Source organism: Haliotis rufescens, unplaced genomic scaffold (assembly GCF_023055435.1).
Source record: "Haliotis rufescens isolate VD_foot unplaced genomic scaffold, xgHalRufe1.0.p SCAF_14, whole genome shotgun sequence".
NCBI lineage: Eukaryota > Metazoa > Mollusca > Gastropoda > Lepetellida > Haliotidae > Haliotis > Haliotis rufescens.
The window spans coordinates 24,459,316-24,483,387 of NW_025963824.1; the positions used below are offsets into that span (position 1 = coordinate 24,459,316).

General features: G+C 41.8%; 1 protein-coding gene across 2 annotated transcripts in view; it reads right to left on the bottom strand.

Annotated features, from left to right (window-relative positions):
• The window catches only part of LOC124131232, a 65,842-nt gene extending 49,906 nt beyond the window's left edge, over window positions 1-15,936 (bottom strand). Inside the window, exons 1-2 of one of the 2 annotated variants that reach the window (XM_046494346.2) lie at window positions 15,702-15,936; window positions 1,664-1,766 (exon numbers count right to left, since the gene is read on the bottom strand). In XM_046494346.2, the coding sequence (XP_046350302.2) occupies window positions 1,664-1,739 (76 nt within the window). In that variant the 5' untranslated portion in view covers window positions 1,740-1,766; window positions 15,702-15,936. Of the gene's footprint in view, window positions 1-1,663; window positions 1,767-15,697 lie in introns of both variants that reach the window. The other variant, XM_046494345.2, reaches the window with a different exon arrangement.
• Window positions 15,937-24,072: the final 8,136 nt, after the last annotated feature.

A 24,072-nucleotide genomic window follows, 5' to 3' on the forward strand; every position in this document is an offset into this window, starting at 1 on the left:
ACTTCACTTTAATCAGTTTGTTTAACGCCACATACAGTTATTACAGCTATATGTCGGCGGTCTGTAAATAATCGAGTCTGAACCAGACGATCTAGTGATTGATATCATGAGCAGCGGGGTTCGACGACATGCATCAACTGAGTCTGACCACACGATCCACAGAATCACCTCTAACTACTAGCATAGATTCTGGGGAACTATTTCAACCCAGTGTCCCCACGGGGTGCTTATAAAATAATCTTTTTTAGTTTTTTTGATAATAATTAAATAAAAATAATACATGTATTTATAAAGCGCAGCTATTTACAAAACGAATATGCTCTGTGCGCTTTATCAACTGTTAGACTGTTCTAATAGAAATATTTTTAGTTCAGATTTGAAGTAGCTATAATGGGAGCAGATTTAAGTTTTTCCGACCTATTGTTCAACAGAGACCTTGCAGCGTATGAGAATTACTTACATTTAATCTTACAATACAAGTCTGTATAAATTGTTTTGTTAAGAATTATTATGTTTTTGTATGACATATGTATTATGCATAATGCAGAAACTCCCTATATGCAACCTGTGTATGTACTCACCAATATGTACCAAAATTGCCAGGCAAAAGAATGTATGCACTTGAAAATTGGATTTGAACAAAAAACATACATTCGTTATAAAGACATTATTAGGCTGTAAACAGGCGCCGAAACGTTGCAAATTTTAGGTCCAAAACACCACTATCATACCCGTGTGAAATACATCGCCATCGGATATCTGTTTCTTGTTGCTTACATTCCTGGCCACCATCAAACAAAGGTGTCTACGTTCCTTTGCCCGGTAGTTTATATAAAATGAAACAACAATCCAAGGGAAGGAACTCTGTCCAGACAGCGCATGGATGTTTGCGTTGAAGGATTTTATGCTGAAGTTTTTTGGGTTGTTTTTTTCAACATTATTCGACGTCACTACTGCAGGAGTCGCAGTCTGATAACAGTTGGAGCATATATTCTGATTATCTATTCTATTTTCGTCTTCACATGTCCTATTTATAATGTTTATAACCACTATATTATACGAAGAAGTTTGTTTGTTTGTTTGTTTGTTTATTATTTAACGGTGCACCGTAATTATTTTTTATTAAGTTCTGGCGGCAATTTGCATTAAAAAGTTGTCATACAATCAATGAAGTACTATACTTCCATACATAAGATAGGGATATTCGAGTGTGGAATCTGAACGATTGGTTGCTAGGAGATGGTGTCCCACGTTGCCATGCAACAGGAGCATGTTCAGCTTCATTTAAAGTCAGTAAAAGTAAGAACACATTCCATGTACACCAGCAGCTGTTTCTTTGTTGCGTTTCATGAAACAAACCAGATCCCTCACAAATGGTGAGTCGTATATATAGGAGGGGCCTCTTCTGGGGAGCGTCATCGTATGGATTCTAAGTTAGACAACGGATGCGTGTACGAGGCGACTTAATGAATCGGGTGGTCATACTCGGTGACTTGGTTGATATCGTGTCATCCATTGTCATTACTTCGACTGCGTGGGATATAACTGTTAATGTCAATAAATGGTTCGTCTCGTCCGGATTTTATCATATACAGATCACCGTGATATACTTACAATGTAGCTATTGCCGAGTACAGCATTAAAAACAAGAAAATGCACTCACCAAGCAATGCCTCGGGGTTTCTCTGAACCACGAACTCCTCTTCGCGGAGACCTAGGTCAAGGTCAGGCATATCCATGTCAAGGTCGGTCTTAGTTCAGGTCATCTGAAAATAGAATATGTATTTTAAGGTTAAGTTGAAATTGTTAGTAGTTTTTCAATTTCGATGTATATTAATTTTACCATACGACATTTTGATTATTATCATAATAGTTATATCAATAGACATCTATATACCAGACTTGCCTGTTGTTTAACGCTGCCCTTGGCAGTAATCAAGCTATATGATAAAAAAAAACCAACCAATATTAGTATAAGCAACGACCCACGGCGTGCCACATGGTACCATATGCATAACATCGACCAGTCAAGTCACCAAGATTGACCACCCGGACCATTTGGTCGCCTCTTTTTTACCAACATTTGTTTTCTAGGGATCTATTAGAACCCTGAATCTCAAGAGTGTATCAGTGTAAGTAGTACATTACCAGTTGTGTAAAATGAATTCGACAGCTAATTTAGGAAATCCTAGAGTTCAGACGGTACCGTATCATATGTTATAATATAACTGGAAGGGACGACTCATGGCCACATAGGCATGTCCCCTCTGTGCGTGCGTGTGTAGATATTCGGGTGGAATGATATCCTGACTGCTTGTGCACAGATGACAGTGAGCAGGACGTTTCGCTAGGAGGTTTCACCTCATGTATGTCTGAGCTGGAATTCCCACACCGCTATGTTTGTGATGTCAGAGCATATACTGTGTATTTGCTGTTTATAGTATATAAGGTGTGTCTCAAATGTTCCGAAACAGTGGTGCCGATCTTGTCCTACTTTTCCATCAAGGGTGAGTGAGTGAGTTGGGTTTAACGCCGCTTTGAACAGTATTCCAGTCGTATCGCGGCGTGCCAGCTTATTAATGTGGGAGGAAAACCCGAAGTGATGCAGGTCGCAGACGTTTACCACTTTGGTGAACTTCACGAACACGGTATGGTGCTGACAAACCTAGAAATGTCATTGAGACGAACAAGGATTCGGAGTCACGATCACTGGTTTCTTGGGTGCCCTAGGGACGCAACTCTTCACAGCTAATTGCGGCGCCTTCGACGACTGAACTAATTTCCTCGAGACGGCACGGTGCCACATTTACCGAGAGATACGAGGGGAAGGGAAATAACAGGGATGCAGATTAATGAGGTTCCGTAGCATAATCCATCAATAACAAATAATACATGTCAACAATAACAATATTTTGAAACTACGAAAAGTAAGCTAATTTCAACAAATGTTACCGCGATGTATTCATACTATACTTACTGACCCAATTGCTCTCAATAAACCTCTCGCTGCCACAGAAGCCACGATTTACCTGATACATACTTTCATTCGTATTCATGGTCTCTCCAGGTGTCAGCATGAAAGTCATACTAAAGGTGTTCGGCCCACTGACTAACTAATAAGTCTAGCACTAGATCCAGCAATGTCGGACAATAAGTCCAGATCAAAGGCTTGTCACGTGTTTATTACAGTATGGCGATGCTCATAAATCGCATACAACTGTCCTTAATGGAGACATTAGTCATAAAGAGATTTATATGAACGCTTGTGTATTATGTATGCAGGCGAACAACGTCGACTTCATGGTACGACAGTTCCCACTGTGTATTGTATGAAAGTAGAGACACTTAGCAGTACATTTCAGTGGTGGTGATAATTGTCCCAGAATGTCAGTATTACAACGGGTGGCTAAATGGGATATATCAAGTCTATTTTTAGGTTTTGTTTTGGTTTTGGTTTTGGTTTTGGTTGTTGTTGTTGTTTAACGCCACACTCAGCAATATTCCAGCTATATGACGGCGGTCTGTAATTAATCGAGACTGGACCCGACAATCCAGTGATTGTGTCCAGACTAATTCACTATCAGACTGTTAATTATTGTACCGAATACCGGCTACGAATACGACAGAAAATTCAGGAAATCCATGAGTTCAGACGGTACGTATATAATGATATAACTCGAACAAACGACTCGTAGCCACTTAGGTATGGCCCTCTCGGTGCGTGTGTGCGTGCGTGCGTGCGTGCGTGTGTGCGTGCGTACGTATTTCTGAACGTATTTCTGAATGTAACACAACTACATCTCACCAATTCATGCATCTATATAATATACATGCATTTGGTCCATGGACCTATCAATCTGTCCTTTACTGGAAGAGAGTGGACGGTCGGTGGTTCGATCCCCGCCCGCGTCATACCAAAAGACGTTAAAATATGGTGCTTGTCCTTACCCTGCCTGGCGCTCGCGATCGGCTTTGAATCAGTATAATGTGTCTCAGTTAAGTGTTCATGTTTAAAACTGGGGGGTTGTGTAGCCTAGTTGTTAGAGCGTTGGTTCGTCACGCCTAAGACCCGGGTTCCATTCCCCACATGGGTACAATGTGTGAAGCCCATTTTACGGTGTCCCCCGCTGTGACATTGCTGGAATATTGCTAAAAGCGGCGTAAAACCATACTCACTCACTCATATTAAAACTGCAGCATGGTATTTCAATGTACTAGCACTATAAAACCGGCATTACTCCAGACTAGCATAAGCTACTAGACTCACATGAACGTGGCTATAGAAGCTCACTAATCTTGAACGCGACATTAAACGCCATTTCTTCTCATCTCACCCCATCTCACCTCAGCTCACCTCACCTTCTTTACGTAACACACTTATTTTTAAATCCCATTATTATTGTTAGTGTAAAACAAAATTTAAACCATGCCGGATAGACCCAATCTTTAAAGACACGGGACGGCACGGATGGGGTGTCCCCTAAGGGCCGTGATTCTCTGTACAGGCCTAGGGTTGCGTCTCTTAAGCGTGCAAGAAACGTACTATCGCGGGTTCGAATCCCGGTTCGCCCTGCTTATGTTTCAAGGTGTATCAGCACCATAAAAATCTCGTGGATTTCCCCAAAGTGGTAAACCTCTGAGACCCGCATCACTTCGGGCTTTTCACCCACATCAAGCTGGCACGTTGTGATATAACTGGAATACTGTTCAAAGTGACGTTAAACTAAACTCACTCAATGAAAAACACTGAAACCGTGTTATGACACAACCCCCTCAAGTGTTGCCTGGAGCCCAGACAACCCAGATCCAGCTCTAATTACCAACAGTGCCCAATGAGTGTCAAAGACTGTCAGCAATTGTCCCTTCTCACGCCAATCTTGCAATGCTTACCCACGTCACGTGATCGCCTGCGTCCATTAGCGTTATGCACGACTGCACCGACATAAATTAAACCAATCAATAGAAACAATTAACCAGACTGCACTAGGTTTTCCTTGTACAGAAAAAGAAGAACAGGGAGATATTTAATTTATCAGGTACAATTATATCGAGTTTCTTTAAAGTGGTTGCTCTGCACCCGGCCTGGTGGGTCTTTGGGACATCAATTCTCATTATAACACTGTATAAAATATTATAAAACAGCAGTTAAGATCACATGAAACATCACACTTCTTCTGACAAGACCGTCAAACGTGTAGTAGTATTGATTTGCATTCGCCCCTAATTGCTTCTTAAACTGTAAGTTATAAATATTTTACAATATTGACCTTGTTTAAAAAGTGTGTGTATTTTGTCCATACTTCAGTTTTCCGATGAATGTTTGTGTTTAATTGACCTCCTCCGTGGCCTAGTGGAAAGAGTACCTGCCCTCGAGCGGAAGGTCGGTGGTTCGATTCCCACTGTATCTGAGTGGGGTATCTATGTTAAACTGCATGAAATCTCGGTGGGCATGTACAAGCACACGCACACACACACACGCACACACACGCACATACACACACGCACACGAACGCACGCGCGCACGCATACACACACACACATACAGTTGTTCAACGCCACACCCATGCGTTATTTGAGTTATGTGATGGCGGTCTGAAAATGATCGTTTCTGAACCAGGCAAACCAGTGTTTGATAGCATGAGCAAACAGCCACACGCTGTCGGGACACGATGACTCACAGTCAACCAAGTTTCTGAGTCCATTCCTTAAGTCGCCTCGTACGACAAGCAGAGGTTTTGGGGGGTCAGTTCTACCCCGGATTATAAACCTATCACCGTATTACTCAAGATTGCATTAAGTTCCTGATAACCAGCTCATCTTCCAAACCTAGGTGTTGAAGCGGGTCACTTTTAAACCTGCCTTGAGGTTTTACATTTCAACTGTAATACCTAGGTTTTACAATTGACGTTTCATAAAATATTCAATTTGTATTGGTTCCACGTCACATTTTTACATGAAAATGCCATGACGTGATGGGAACCTGCATCCTCACATATCGTGTTAAGTTTTGTAACCCACTGTTTTCCCAAGAGGCACCGGGGCAGGTGATGAAAACTTGCCCAATTTCACATGTCATGACAATATCTCGATGTTTTGTTTTTCTTTCTTTTTAACTTTTTTTTTTTATTTATTTATTTTTTATTGCTGGGGGCATACGAGTGAGGGAGCTTTGTTTTACGCCGATTTGAACAGGATTTACTTTAAATAAATACCCCGGACTCGGAAATAGCGTCACGGATCGCATAGCTCCCATCTCTAACTTACAGCACATAATTTCTCTCGCTCATGAGAGTAATATGATTGGAAGGCTATTTTTAGCGTCGTGCCATTCGACTCGGACTCAAAACGAAACAACGATAGCGAATGCGTCCAGTGTAGTTATCTGAACAGAGTGGAGGTAAAACACTCTAAATAATTGGAATATGTGTACGAAGACAAGTCAAGCCTGTGAATGATTCTCATATTCAGAAACGTGCTATTTCAACCACACTAGCCTGCCGTCGACTAAGACTATTGAAATTGGGGAGGTCGCGACAAATCCTCACCTACCAGATGAAATCCGGCCTTATTGACAGTGTAAATATGAATGTATTGATAAGTGTAAACAGAGGAACGCACTTTTACATATTTACAAATGCGCCCGTGTACTTTGACCCGAGATCTGTGATAGAAGCAGAGGTAGTTATTGTGAGGGGGATATTCACGGGGAAACACGTAAACATGTTTTAAATCGACGCGAAATGCATACTGTATTTTACTAATATAACTGCTGTATAAACTACCGGGGAACACAAAGTATGCACCCATGTGTGATGGCTTAAGTGAAACGAACAAGAAATGGTTATTCGATGGTGATGTATTTGATGCGGGTATCATAGTTGTGTTTTGGACCTTATCTTTGCAGTGTTTTTGTCGACAATGTTCAGTCGAGTAATGTTTTGATAAGGTTTGTAATTTTGGGGCCAAATCCAATTTTCAAGTGTATTCTTTCTTTCGCCCGACAGTTTAGGAATAGATTGGTCTGCTTGTTACTATCATGGTTTGAGGGACACAGGTGGCCCAGTTATCGAAATCACCGCATTTCGCTACCCAGAGTTGCGTGCCTCAGGCGTGCCAGAAACGTCGCCCCGATTATGTGTCTAGGTTTGTCTAGGTTTGTCAGCACCATACCCGTGCTCCTGGGTTTAACTAAAGTGGTAAGCGTCTGAGAACTGCATCACTTCGGGCTTTCCTGGCCCCTCCAAGATGAGACACGGCGTTCAACCCCACTCACTCACTCAAACTGACACGACGTTAAACCTTACTAACTCACTCACTAACTCTAACTGAAACGACGTTAAACCTCACTTACTCAAATGGATAGGGCAAATCATTGTAAATTGTGAAATACGCAGGACAAAACACACATCCACATTATTCGGATCTCGTGAGCATGCCTTATGCTTGGATTTGGCGCATTGTGTTTATGAACATAAAATGATAAATAAATATGCACATTATTAATTTGTCATTATGCATTTTCTTATACTTTGAATGAATGAAACAACAGTATTTTTATTGTCCATTATCTGTTGATTATTTTGCACAATTGTGTGTGCGTGCGTGCGTGCGTGCGTGCGTGCGTGCGTGCGTGCGTGCGTGCGTGCGTGTGTATTGTACTACCTAGGTCAATGTCCCAACGGGTAGAAGTGTGGGTGGAAAAGGGGTAGAAAGGGGTGGGGGATTATAATACAAATTAAGTTTGTAAAACATCCATGTATGAGTCAGTTAGGGTGTTACATCTTTTATCAACTGTATGATGTAGTTTGCGTTTGGTCTGTTCTGAATAACATTACCGTTACAATGGCAGCTTGGTGACGTCACGCGCTTCACTGAAGCGTGCGTGTGTTCAGCGCTTTAACTACAAATACCTCACGGCGAACAGGTATTAAGGATTCATATATTTTCAGGACAATTCTATGGACAAAAAAGAGCTTCCTGTTCACAGATCTTACTCATTTAAGTCATTCTTTAAAATCTTCCAACTAAAATGATATGCTTGTGTACGTTACCTGCCACTAATTGACTCTGTTCAGGTATGTCGCTTGACACGCTGAGAATGTTTATCGATGGCAATAATCAATGCAGAAATCCTGATTGATTTGATCAAGATCCCAGCAGGTGATCCGCCTAGCGATGTCGCGCCTGTCTGCAAGAAGGTCCGCCGTAGTGACTACAGATCTTCCCCTATCGGTCTGTTAACGTCCTTCATGCTAGTATTGATACCTGATTAGAGGTATCGAGTTCCTCCTTCACCGAATTGGCCACACTTGAACTACAAGTATGGGTTGGCCAGCTATTGATTGGGTATTGTCTGGGGCAGGGAAGCTTTTCTTTGTTGTTAGTGGGCCAGGCTGAATATGCTCCTTCAACTATAAATACTATATATATATTATAATTCGTTAGAATTTACAACCTAGTGCACTAGTAGCTATAATACATCATTGGTTTCTTAAAAAACTCATATCACGGGCAATTAATTCGTCTATATTTCGATAAATGGAAAGAAAGAGGTTGGTTGGTTGTTTTACGCCGCACTCAGCAATATTCCAGCTATATGACGGCGGTCTGTAAATAATCTAGTCTGGACCAGACAATCCAGTGATTGATATCATGAGCATCGATCCACGCAATTTGGATCGATGACATGCATCAACCAAGTCAGCGAGCCTGACCACCCGATCCCGTTAGTCGCCTCTTACGACAAGCATAGTCGCCTTTTACGGCAAGCATGGGTTGCTGAAGACCTATTCAAACCGGGATCTTCACGGGTCGAGACAAAGAGGTACATGTATGTGTTAACTTGTTACACTCCTACTGTATGGGGTATCACGATGGAATTGTTATTGATAAAAGAAGTGGTTTGCCAAGTGCGACAATGATTTGACAGCAGAATTTTAAAACCCATGCTTTAAAAGAGGTTCAAATTTGTCTTCTGCGCCCAAATGCTTGTCGTAAGAGGCGAATAACAGGATCGGGTCTCAGGCTCACTGACCTGGTTGATGCATGTTATCTTAACCCAATTGCGTGGATCGATGCTTATGATGTCAATCACAGGATTATCTGGTCTGACTCGATTATTAACATACAACCGTCATATAGCTGGAATATTGCTGAGTGCGACGTTAAACAACAAACAAACATCACGAAGTCCAATACCAACAGACAATGTATTTTTGTCCACGATGTTCAAGTAAAAAATATACAAGGGTGCAAGTGATTGTTCAACGCCGCATCAGCAATTTTGCATCTATTCGTGACGACAAATCACCATCCATACCTTTAGATATGTCACTTGTGACCATTTCTTGAACTAGTTGTCATGGTGACAGATGCAGCACACAATGTTATGTCCAAGGCGTGTCACATATACGCCTTCATGTGAAGGGATGTTTATGTAAGGATTTATCATACGAAACCAAAGGTTAATGTGACAGGTTAGCTATCAACGAGGCAGTTAAGCCTGACGTGTCTCCATGACGTGCAGTAAATTGTTGTCAGTGGTATACCGTTGTTCAATGTATCAGACAGCACACCCTCGATTATCCAGTGTCTCCACGATGTGCAGTATATTGTTGTCAGTGGTATACCATTGTTCAATGTGTCTGACAGCACACCCTCGATTATCCAGTGTCTCCACGATGTGCAGTAAATTGTTGTCAGTGGTATACCATTGTTCAATGTATCTGACAGCACACCCTCGATTATCCAGTGTCTCCGCGATGTGCAGTAAATTGTTGTCAGTGGTATACCATTGTTCAATGTATCTGACAGCACACCCTCGATTATCCAGTGTCTCCACGATGCGCAGAAAATTGTTGTCAGTGGTATACCATTGTTCAATGTATCTGACAGCACACCCTCGATTATCCAGTGTATTACTCCCCATTCTTATAAGACCAATACTGTGGGGCATGAGTGGCCCAGTCGTCTAAGGCGCCGCGATTCGCTGTGCAGAGTTGCGTCCCTTGGGCACGCCAGAAACCTATGATTGTGGGTTTGAATCCCGGTTCGCCCCGATTATGTTTCTAGGTTTATCAGCACCATACCCGTACTCATGGGTTTCACCGAAGTGGTAAACGTCTAAGACCTGCATCACTTCAGGCTTTCCTCCCACATTAAGCTGACACGTGACGATATAAAATCGGCGTTAAACCCAACTCACTCACTTACTATATGACCAATACCCTTGGCCCATAAGCCACCAAAGCTTTGGTGAGGAAGTGACATCACCAGCTCCATCTCTCTTAACACTAACTCAGCACAGAATATATCTCGCACATGCGCTTCGTATTAACAAGAATGCAACTTCGTCATAGATTTACATTCAAACCGCGGCCTTTTCTCAAAGTTCATTTCCAACTAAGCACACACATTTAAAAAAGTAGCGACATGGTAGTACCAAACCTTTATTAAGCATTATATATTCAGATATGACTAAAGTATAATATGTTTGTTTTTGTTTGTTGTTTAACGCCGCACTTCGCAATATTCCAGCTATATGACGCGATCTGTAAATAATCGACAATCCAGTGATTGGTATCATGAGCATCGATCCACACAATTGGTATACGATGACATGCATCAACCAAGTCAGCAAGCATGACCACCCGATCCCGTTAGTCGCCTTTTACGGCAAGCATGGGTTGCTGAAGCCTATTCTAGCCCGGATGACGCCTTATCGATACCTATTTTATTCTGTAAATTAAGCGACAAACCTAAGTAGTTCTAGATTCCGTTTTTTATAGAACATCGGCATCCTTTCCTATCCTTTGAGTCAGTTGGGTGGTCTGGTGGGTAAAGCGTTCGCTCGTCACGCCGAAGGCTCGGGTTTGATTCCCCACATATGTACAATGTGTAAACCCCATTTCTGGTGTCCCCCGCCGTGATATTGCTAGAATAGTGTTAGAATATTGCTAAAACGGCGTAAAACCATACTCACTCACTCACATTTGAGTAGTAACCTTCTTATTCGTATGTATCTATATTATATGTACCCATTAAAGGTGTTCGACGTGTGATGGATGGTTCGTTGTTAAAAGTGGGCACAATATCACTTATTATACTTATATTTGTTAACATGCTTTGAAACTATTTACCTTAAATATGTAATGACCACACATTTAGAAATGCCCCGTGCCTTACCATACCTCGGTGCGAACGTTAAAAGTTACATGAGATGACTGTGTGTGATCTTGAATAGTCATATCATAAACTGACAGGCTAAAAATAGTCTCCACCCATGTTTGAGGGTGACTAAATTAAAAGTGAAATACACAGGAAATGGTTTGTCGATGGTGAAGTATTAGATGTAGGCTTCATTGATGGGTTTTGGACTCCAAGCTTGCAATGTTCCAGCCCATAGTCACGTTTTGATAACGTATAATTGTATTGGTCTAAAACAATTTTAGGTATACTCTCTTTTGCGCGGTAGTTTAACTCCAACGTTGAAGAGTGCACTGCCTACCCCACAGTGTTCACAACACTGGCACACAATCCTCACGCGTTTTGTGAAGAGTGAGACCCGGCCAGGAGATGCTATCATACAACCTTTTGCGTGAGAACAGAACACCGAGTACAGAACATTCAACTGGGAACAGTCGATACAGAACGTAATGGCCGACATGCTTCTCACTTTACACACAGGACATTCACATCATTGGGGACGCATGTTCACAGTTCAGTTGCCTTGATGGGTTTGTCCCCGATACCCTAGCTTTACGCGAAGCGCTGTGCTCATGACAAAGATACAGCCCTTTCTGTTAGGGGATTTACTTTTCCTCGTTCTGTGTAGTTTTGTATCTCGTCTTTGTATTTGTTCTATAGAACTCATACATAAACGTCTCCGTTATCCTGGTAGATCGTATTTTTTTTAAATTATGTAAAATTACATTCTGTTGTTAGGTATAATAGATGCGCGTTGCCTAGACAGATTGTGATGAGGTACATTGTCATATCGGACGTGAATACAACATTCGTGGAACGGGCTTCATATTGTTTCAGCTGCATCATACACCCCAACACAGGGTGGTACTTAATCTACAGGAGGGTGCATAGTCTACAGGCTGTACTTAATCTACAGGAGGGTGCATAGTCTACAGGCTGTACTTAATCTACAGGAGGGTACATAGTCTACAGGCTGTACTTAATCTAGCGGAGGGTACATAGTCTACAGGCTGTACTTAATCTACAGGAGGGTGCATAGTCTACAGGCTGTACTTAATCTACAGGAGGGTACATAGTCTACAGGCTGTACTTAATCTACAGGAGGGTACATAGTCTACAGGCTGTACTTAATCTACAGGAGGGTACATAGTCTACAGGCTGTACTTAATCTACAGGAGGGTACATAGTCTACAGGCTGTACTTAATCTACAGGAGGGTGCATAGTCTACAGGCTGTACTTAATCTACAGGAGGGTACATAGTCTACAGGCTGTACTTAATCTACAGGAGGGTACATAGTCTACAGGCTGTACTTAATCTACAGGAGGGTACATAGTCTACAGGCTGTACTTAATCTACAGGAGGGTACATAGTCTACAGGCTGTACTTAATCTACAGGAGGGTACATAGTCTACAGGCTGTACTTAATCTACAGGAGGGTACATAGTCTACAGGCTGTACTTAATCTACAGGAGGGTACATAGTCTACAGGCTGTACTTAATCTACAGGAGGGTACATAGTCTTCAGGCTGTACTTAATCTACAGGATGGTACATAGTCTACAGGCTGTACTTAATCTACAGGAGGGTACATAGTCTACAGGCTGTACTTAATCTACAGGAGGGTACATAGTCTACAGGCTGTACTTAATCTACAGGAGGGTACATAGTCTACAGGCTGTACTTAATCTACAGGAGGGTACATAGTCTACAGGCTGTACTTAATCTACAGGAGAGTACATAGTCTACAGGCTGTACTTAATCTAGCGGAGGGCACATAGTCTACAGGCTGTACTTAATCTACAGGAGGGTATATAGTCTACAGGGTGGTACTTAATCTACAGGATGGCACATAGTCCACAGGATGGTACATAATCAAGGGTGTTACATAATCTACAAGAAACTGCCCTGGCTGGAACTGAACTGAATGTACAGGACTGCACTGACAGTGTGACACTGAACTGACTGTACGGGACTGTACTGACAGTGTGACACTGTACTGAATGTACGGGGCTGTACTGACAGTGTGACACTGTACTGACTGTACGGGACTGTACTGACAGTGTGACACTGTACTGACTGCAGGACTGTACTGACAGTGTGACACTGTACTGAATGTACGGGACTGCACTGACAGTGTGACACTGTACTGAATGTACGGGACTGTACTGACAGTGTGACACTGTACTGAATGTACGGGATTGTACTGAAAGTGTGACACTGTACTGAATGTACGGGACTGTACTGACAGTGTGACACTGTACTGAATGTACGGGACTGTACTGACAGTGTGACACTGTACTGAATGTACGGGATTGTACTGAAAGTGTGACACTGAACTGAATGTACGGGACTGTACTGATAGTGTGACACTGAACTGACTGTACGGGACTGTACTGACAGTGTGACACTGTACTGACTGTACGGGACTGTACTGACAGTTGTGACACTACTGAATGTACGGGACTGTACTGACAGTGTAACACTGTACTGACTGTACGGGGCTGTAATGACAGTGTGACATTGTACTGACTGTACTGACAGTGTGACACTGTACTGACTGTACGGGACTGTACTGACAGTGTGACGCTGTACTGAGGATACGGGGCTTTACTGACAGTGTGACACTGTACTGAATGTGCGGGGCTGTACTGACAGTGTGACACTGTACTGAATGCAGGACTGTACTGACAGTGTGACACTGTACTGAATGTACGGGACTGTACTGACAGTCTGACACTGTACTGACTGTACGGGACTGTACTGACAGTGTGACACTGTACTGAATGTACGGGGCTGTACTGACAGTGTGACACTGTACTGAGGATATGGGGCTGTACTGACAGTGTGACACTGTACTGACTGTACGGGACTGTACTGACTGTGTGACACTGTACTGACAGTATGACACTGTACTGAATGTACGGGATTGTACTGACAGTGTGACACTGTACTGAATGTTCTGACAGTGTGACAATGTACTGACTGTACGGGACTGTACTGACAGTGTGACACTGTACTGACTGTACTGACAGTGTGACACTGTACTGAATGTACGGGATTGTACTGACAGTGTGACACTGTACTGACTGTACTGACAGTGTGACACTGTACTGAATGTACGGGATTGTACTGACAGTGTGACACTGTACTGAATGTACGGGATTGTACTAACAGTGTGACACTGTACTGAATGTACTGACAGTGTGACACTGTACTGACTGTACTGACAGTGTGACACTGTACTGAATGTACGGAACTGTACTGACAGTGTGACACTGTACTGACTTTACTGACAGTGTGACACTGTACTGAATGTACGGGATTGTACTGACAGTGTGACACTGTACTGAATGTACGGGATTGTACTGACAGTGTGACACTGTACTGAATGTACGGAACTGTACTGACAGTGTGACACTGTACTGACTTTACTGACAGTGTGACACTGTACTGAATGTACGGGATTGTACTGACAGTGTGACACTGTACTGAATGTACGGGATTGTACTGACAGTGTGACACTGTACTGAATGGACGGGATTGTACTGACAGTGTGACACTGTACTGAATGTACGGGATTGTACTGACAGTGTGACACTGTACTGACTGTACTGACAGTGTGACACTGTACTGACTGTACGGGACTGTACTGACAGCGCGGAACTGTACGGGACTGTTTGGGACCACCCCTACATACACCCGCGATCCCACACAACACTCGAATTGACATGATATACAATACCATGACTCATCTCAACAGTGTACAAAGCAGTAGCATTAAGAATGAAACAGATACTGGTGTAAACGGCTTATCCCTCGACTAACTATATCAACATGCCTCGGGCACAACGCTTACCTTAGGAGGAGATACATATCAGTCTAGGTGTGTGCACCTGAGCTGCGATACAGGTCAAGCGGTGTCGCGACTCTGGCCGTAAACAACATTAATAACAAACTTGACATCGGTGGTGTGAACGTACAACCACTGGTTCTACCGGCCAACGTGAGAGTGTCCTACATAGTTGCAGACCTACATAGTTGCAGCTTAGAGCAGGGATACTGCTGACTGGAGATTAACAAAACAATATGTGTAAATAAACACGCAATACCGCAGAGTGAGCCTTTCGGCTACTGATGTATGTAGGTAAATGTTGGTATGTGTGTGTGACACAGAAAGCGACAGAGAGAGAGAGAGAGGGAGAGAGAGAGAGAGAGAGAGAGAGAGGGGGGGGGGGGGATTATGACCTGTGTAGGTATTAATGTAACACTATACATGACACTAACAGGGGATACATATTACGAAATAACTTCGATGTATTATAACCATGTTTCACGGCCATAATATAAGCACAGTCGTGTGAGCACATCTCGTAACGTTATAGGTACGTAGATTTTCATGAGACCATGTAAGCATGTATACCCAGAAGTACCTAAAGTAACAGCGAACACTACCACCAACATGACAAACACCTTGTAAAAAGTGGCACCTACCTACAACGCTAGAATCCAGATGTAGTTCAAAGCCAGTGTCCTGTCTATCCTGTCCAGTTATAAGTGGACACAAGACCCGTTGTCCACACCTGGGCACGCCTACAGAGAGCTGCGTGACGCGGACAATGACATTCCAGCGTCGACTGATTCAAGGCTGAGAGTGTCTCATCTGTCAACTCGAGGACGTAATTTACAAACGCCCTGAACCGTGCAGTGAGCAAGCAGCCGCCATTATCTCACGCACTGGGTAGATAGATACCCGACATCGATTTAGTGGAATTACGTTCAGGGGCCGTGTCAAAAGTATCCCGGGGAGCGCAATAATTGAGTTAATGGGTTTGTGAATTAAGGTGCTGTGATGAGTGATGAGAGAATTATTGCTGGTCACTTGGAGATAGCATCTTAAATAGTGTGTTGTGTGTTTGTTAGGTTTTATAACTTGAGTGAAAGGGCTAATGTGTACATGTCACGTCGCACGGGAAATATTTCAGCCATGTAGCGCGGGTAACAGGTTTCATAATGTGTGTTTGTTTGTGACCTGCCCGTTGATGTTTTGGAAAGTGACGGAGGGGGAGGAAGGTATTTTTTAAAGAGACCAAATAGAACCCTTTTCTTTTTTTCAGAAAAACAAGTCTTCAGGTCGCACGGCCACACATGCCAGATTTGGTTTGTTTGTTTCCTTGTTTGTTTGTTGTTTAACGCCGCACTCAGCAATATTCCAGCTATATGACGGCGGTCTGTAAATAATCAAGTCTGGACCAGACAATCCAGTGATCGACATCATGAACATCGATACACGCAATTGGGATCGATGGCATGTATCAACCAAGTCAGCGAGCCTAACCACCCGATCCCGTTAGTCGCCTTTTACGACAAGTATAGTCGCCTTTTACGGCAAGCATGGGTTGCTGAAGACCAATTCTACACCGGAATCTTCACGGGTCCCAGATTTGGTGTTCAAATGTTATCATTAAACTGAAATAACAACAGAGATCATTTTATTTTGTCACAGTCCTCACCAGTTGAAATAAATTCACGAAATATCGCGAAGTTTAATTAACGAAGATAGCTGCGTGTGTTATTAAACTTATGAAGTGAAAACAAGCCATTCCGCCCCCACGGAATATTACAAAAATATGACAAAAATTACCAAAAGCGCTTTTCAAGAAATGTCCATTTTTTTGCGAAAAACATCATCATTGAACTTTGATCACGTGGTTATCATCCGATTGAGGATCAGTTGGATGACCGCGAGCGGCTATATTTAACAGTGTGTGCAGCTTACGGACATTACCAGCACGAACTGAGAGAACAACACGTGCAGATGTACTATTTAAAGCGCTATTGACCTAGGTCACTGCAAAATATAACAGCTCGCAGTCACCTCTCGACTCTCACCAAGAATTTGACGGCACGTGATCCCAACTCAATGATGATTGTGAAATGTTTCCAAACTTCACGTCAGTTACAGACAAGTTTAACTATGCTGAAACAGTTTTTGTGGAGTATTTGTAAAACATCGCTTCTCACGGTATCTGAGAAGACCCTCCCACCGTGTGAATTCTAAGCTCTGTTTTCTCATCCGGGTACATTCCATTGTCCTGCCACCGCTCGTGAGTCATTCATGCGTGAGTTTGAATTAAAGTATATAAATTTGAAGCACATATTCATTTCCATGCGGGAATCCTGTTATAATTTAGGACAAACACGTTCGACATCAGTGACTGGTGAGAAATGCCCTCAGCTGTTTGTACAGTGTGTTCGGGTGATTAAGCAAGCGTTTAACTGACAAAACATATTTGCGCGGTTTTTTTTTAATTTGGGGAAAATACCTTCGCTGATCATTTCGACCACACCTATGCGAGAGAGAGAGAGAGAGAGAGAGAGAGAGAGAGACATATCACTGGTGTGTTGAACATAATACAACTTAATCGTTGAAATAATGACTGTTTTTACATGTGCGCCTTCGATTCGATTTTATGTATCATTTACAGAGCACTTCATTTCTGCTTGGCTTAAAATAGAGAATGTCACCCTCATGTCTTTTGACATCAAATATATCAACACGAGTTGATAAAAGTGGAAAAACTCCGAGGCCTGCCGAGACATGAGAGTAAGATTTTATTTATCATCCAACATGATTCTTCCAACTTTTTCAGTTTTTAAGGACAGACAGACAGACAGACAGACAGACAAATTTATTCGGTACTTCAGGCCACCGGCGCATAATACAATGGAAACATACTGTATATATATTTGCATGCTGAGTAGATTTAATAATGAGTTGCCGTTCCACACTGTTTCCTTTCGATGTCCATGACTTGGGAGAGAAATTTACCTAAGCTTTTAATAATTTGTTCGTTTCGAGCTGACATAAGTCTTATAAAATTCTCAAGAGAGGGAGGGGTAACGAGACGCTTGGGAAAAGAGTTTCTTCTTGCTTTAGAATACTGGTCACAAATCATAAGAACATGGAATTCATCTCCAACATGGTTATGTCCTTTCGAAAAACAGAAAGTGCAGACACGTTCATTATGTCGGATGTTGTTGTGACGCCCCAGTTCAACAGCAAGTCTGAAATTATTACACCGGAACATGGCTATAAGTCTACGTAGGTAAGAAGACATATCACAAGTAATATATGATTCCACATTTAGTAATGACTTGAACTGTGAGTAGTAATTGCATTTCGTTGATGATGTCAGGGAAAAGTGCCAATATTGAGTGAGGCAGTCGTAAAATCTTCGTTTAAAAACTGTCATGAAATGTTGAATATTACCAATGTCTTGGCTTAGCCAAACAAAACCAAATCCAAACTGGAATAAAATCATTCTAATATGTGAGGCCCATATGCATGTAATTTTACCAGTATCATCAAGAGATTTTGGTATATAATAAGTTTGGATGGGTAGCCTGTGTTGTTCCATCTGAATTAGTCTGCACCAGTACTTGACTGCTCTTGACACGTACTGTAGGGGGATCCTACCACAGTCTCCTAGAGCCATGTTGTTATTTGTGAACTTATTTACTTTCAAAAACGATTTGCAGAATCTGTTATGGACACTCTCAATAATGTTACAGTAGCTGGTTCCCCAGATCTCTGATCCATTACATAGGATTGGTGAAATCATAGCATCAAAAATATTAAAAAGATCATGGTGATCAATGTATCCAAATTGTTTTTGATAATTACATATTGATAGAAGTGCTTTCCTTGCCTGGGCTACTAGACATGCTTGGGCCTTAGTCCAAGATAACTTTGGTGAGAAAATAATTCCACAAATATCTGTACATGTGGACAGCTTCTATCTGTTGTCCATTCAAAAACCTCTTTTCATAAATGCGAAAGGGACCTCCATTCCGAAATACTATTATTTTAGTCTTATTCAGATTGACTTTCATGCCAGTATCATCACAGAATTTCTCCAGGGTCTTTATTTTCTTTTGAAGCTGTAAAGCAGTATCAGAGACGGTTGACACATCATCAGCAAATAACAGAGCAAATACATCAGGGAGATGAGTAGATATAAACACACCTCTACCACCTTCTTCCTCCAACATTGAACCTAACAGATTAATAAATATGATGAAGATCTTAGGGCTTAAGATACACCCCTGACGAGGACCCATGGTCCACTTGACGTATAGCGATAGTCCAGAATCAATTCTCACACATGTACATAGTGTTGAATACATCTGAATTATAAACTTGAGAAATTTACCTTTAACTCCCAGTTGAAGGAATCTGTTAAATAACATTTTGTGGTTCACCCTGTCAAAAGCTTTTGAAAAGTCTATTAAAAGACAATAAAACATCCCTTTTTTGATAACTATTTGTTGACCATAGCTTGTAGGGTAAATATCTGGTCAATAGTGGAATATTTTTTTCTGAAGCCAGCTTGAAATTCAGATATAATATTGTTATCACACAAATGTTGAAGTCTGTTGTTAACTACTGTTGTAAGAACTTTACACAATGATTTATCAAGGAGATGCCTCTGTAATTATTTGGGCCTGAGAAGCTGCCTGATTTGTGTAGGGGACAAATAATACTCTTGCCCCAGCTACTAGGAAATATACCACTGTCATAAAGTTTACTGAATAGTTTTGTTAATAATGGTGAGATATAGTTCTTAGTTGCGTTAACTATGCCATCAGGGCAAGGAGATTTGCTTGTTTTGAGCAATTTCAAACTTGCATTAATTTTCTCTTGTGCAAAAGGGTTAATAATTCACATAAATAGTCCCTGTCATCTGCATCTGTGTATTCCCATATTGGGTCACTGTAATCATAGCTGCAGTCAGAATTACAGTTCAACAGGTTATTAAAATGTTCAAACCACTGTTCTGCTGTCATGTTTGAAAGAATCTTGTGATTTACTCTGCAGGATTTTAATACTTTCCAAAAAGATTTTGAATCATGTCTGGATGCACTGAGATGTTCCTCTGTTTGTGGCCATAATCTTCCTTTTTCAAATAAAATGTTTCTTTATATTTCCTTTTACATCATATATATATATATCCTGTCCATATTTCCTATGGAGCCTTAGAGCTGTATATTTCTTTTGTTTAAATACTTCCAGCTGATCATCCCACCAAGGTGGCTGTGGCGATATGTCAGTTAGCTTACTACCTTTGTACACTTTTTTTAAACTCTTCTGCAACACTATGGTAAAGGTCTGTTAAAGTATCTACACTGTCTGCTACATTTTCTTCAATCTGTTTGTAGATACTGTCAAGACGACTTATGGGGTCAATGTTAGCCTCAGCAGGGGGGTTTTCAGGCGAGATATAATCAAATATTAAAACTGAATCTTTTTGTAATCCAAAATAACTTGTTTGAAAGTGCAGCACAACACAATCGATAAATGAATGACATATTCGACGAATAAGATTGTTCTTGAAGAAATTATCTTTCACCAATACGGTTACACCACCACAGTAACGGCCACGTTGTTTATGGTTAGGTCGACAAAAGTTAAATGATTGAAATATGGACAATAGATCGTCAAAGTCTTCTTCCTGCTAAACAAACGACTCACAGAAACTAATAATGTCGTATCTACAGCAGAACTGTTTAAAAACACTAACTGAAGAGCATGGGCGGATACAGATTTTTTGGAAGGTGTGTGTGTGTGTGTGTGTGTGTGGGGGGGGGGGGGGGGGGGAGGCGGAGGGGGGTGCACAATTAAGATCTATTTATTGTCTTTGGTGGTAATTTATACAGAAATAAAGATTTTTTTCGAAATAAAAAAGGGGGGGGGGGGGGGGGGGGCGGGGGTTGCGCTCCAGTGAAGAGCTCACGTATTTGTACAATCCATCAATATTCCAACTGAGAATACTACAACTTGTGCCTTGGCCTTCTCCTCATCTCCATTGCATCATGTGAACAGGCAAGTCGGTCCAACTTTTGACGCATGCAACTTGTTGGACGTGAGTTGTACGGAATAGGACATGCTCTATTTTCAAGCGAGAAGTAAAATGTACGCAGCCAATCAAAAGTCGTATCCAGATCACGTGATATTCCACCTCCAAATATTGACAGTAGCGGGTGACCTCGCCTAGATGAACGCCAGTATGTCACGTGATTACGTTGTCAATCGCGCGGAGACATACATAACTACTTTAGGGGAATTCCTCAATGTCTGAAAATAACATTAAAAATGATTAGGGAAAACTGAGAGCGACATCGATTTAGGCTATGGATGATGCAGGCTTTGAATTCAGACTGATCATGTATATGTCGGGTCACCGAAATGAAGCGTCCATTCGAAGCTATAACAGAGAATGCTCGACTCACTCAAAGAAATCCCCGAGCTCTACACTATCGTGCCTCAGTAAATCCAACCGCGTCTCCTCAAGCGGTAATCCCCGTCATCAGCAACCGTAGTCAGGGCTTTATTTAATTAAAAATGTTACTTGACCAAGGGCAAGTTTGACCAACATTCTCACTTGCCCTATTTTAAAATGTACTTGCCCAAAATCAAGCTAATAAATTCAGTAAAATTTTACTGCCGTAGAACCGAGAATTAGAGATACACCTGTCCTCCTTGGATTTCTGTAATAAAAGATTAAAACTAACCCTTTTGTCTCATTTATTTGCCATGTTTACTCTTCATCTCGTATGTACAAAGTGAGTGAAGTCTAATCAAGACATCTGCTGCGGCATGGGCCAAGCATTGGTACAGGCTCAGGTTTAGCCTCTTTCACTAAAGACAAGATATGCCTTGATCCTGGTGTGTTGCCAAGACATTCCATAATGGCAGGTCTTGGTTCAAATAGGGGGCACGGGTGGCCCAGTCGTCTCAGGCGCCGCGATTCGCTGTGCAGAGTTGCGTCCCTTGGGCACCCCAGAAACCTATGATTGTGGGTTCGAATCCCGGTTCGCCCCGATTATGTTCCTAGGTTTGTCAGCACCATACCCGTGCTCGTGGGTTTCACCGAAGTGGTAAACGTCTGAGACATGCATCACTTGGGCTTTCCTCCCACATTAAGCTGACACGCCGTGATATAACTGGAATAATGTTAAAAGCGGCGTTAAACTCAACTCACTCACTCACTCATTTGGTTCAAAAAAACTTTCAGATTTTGATTCATGTGACATAATTGTCAATGTATGACAAAGTGTCTATTGGTTCAGAGCTGTTCTGTGGTGAGTTTTAAACTAAGTTCATGCTCGAAAATTAACAACATTGAATGGTGAATATTATGCCAAGTTATTGCAAAGATTGCGCGAGTCTATCAAACAGAAGCATCGCGGCAGTCTTTGACAGTGGTCCGTTAGGATGAGGACAATGACCTCGTGCCTGGCATCTGTTGTCATTATTTACAAAAACACACTTGTGTTGTGAGAGATACATGATGACAAAGAATTGGTTGCTGCGGTAGAGGGTTGGTTGACCGACCAGAACTGACCTACAAATTAGAAATACCAGTAGACCCACGCACACAAGGATTGAAAACATATTCTTGGGCCTTTTGAGGGAAAAATCGTTTTCATATTATTTGTGGTCCGGATTCAACATGGGTATGGTTTCTCATTTCCCCGTGGTGTCCATCATAATGACTTTGCTGTTTATCAACTGCCTCATTTGAAAAAGCCTAATTGCAATGAACCAGGTCTTTTGTATATGAGAGACCAAAATAACGTCAACAATCTACAACATAAATACCAATTATCTGTACAATACACAAACATCAATTGGCAACAAATGCCTTGTGGGCTCTAAAAGGACAAATGTAAATTTTAACAATACATTTTAATGGTCAAATATTTACGTTCCACATTCGCTCGCAGTCTTAAGAATTAGTCTTGCATTATTGATTCATTGGTGGCTTGGATAAGAAGAGAGCACTGAGATCCAAGATCTATCGCATATGTACTTGGACTCTCACACATTTTGCGTCTCGAAAGTTGGGTTAAAAATACGGTCGAATATGCTGCTACCAGCTTCTTTGATTTGCTTCTTCGTCATTTTGAACAACAGGTACGTTATTTCGATCTTGTGATCATATTAAGTGACTAAGTAATTGATGTCCGTATATTTGTTTGTTGTTTAAAGCCGCACTCAGTAATATTCTAGCTATATATGACGGCGGCCTGTGAATGATCATGATCGACTGTGGACCAGACAATCCAGTGATTGACAGAGAGTCTGATCACCCGATCCCGTTAGTCACCTCTTACGACAAGCATAGACGCCTTTTATGGCAAGCATGGGTTGCTGAAAACCTATCCTACCCCGGATCCCACTCCATGCTGGTCGGAAGAGGTGACTTGGTGGATTGGGTACATTAGACACGTGACTTAGCTGAGAGCGTGTCTTTGTACCCTGACGCCGTGGATCATATACTGCACGAAGTTTGCTAATGATCACCACTTTAAAAGGTAATACGTCAAAGTGTGTGCATCTGTTGAAATAGCCAAAGTCAATATTGCGTGAACATATGTTTTAATGACTAAACGTTCGTTGACAACAAACAATATGTGACCAATAATCAGTCAAAGCACCCGTCATATCTGACCCAAAACTGAAACATAAAAAAATCACGAAAGCAAATTAATTTTCCAAAAATAAACTTTCAGTAGCGCGTATGTGATCCACGTGATGCGATAACAGCCTGGCACCGTCGTCTCATATTCCCAATGAGGGTTCCAAACTTCAGTAGGAGATCCTGTAGAAGGACACGACGTCGATCTGCAGCTCGTTCCACAGGTTTTCTGTAGGGTTGTGTTCTGGTGAAAGGGCTATCCAGTTCATGGGGACAATGGTTTCCTGCCCTAAGTAGGCATCAAAACCCTCGTTATTGTCCATGAGGATGAAGTCCGTTCCGATTGCACCAGCATACGGTCCCAAGTACACATACAGATTGTCA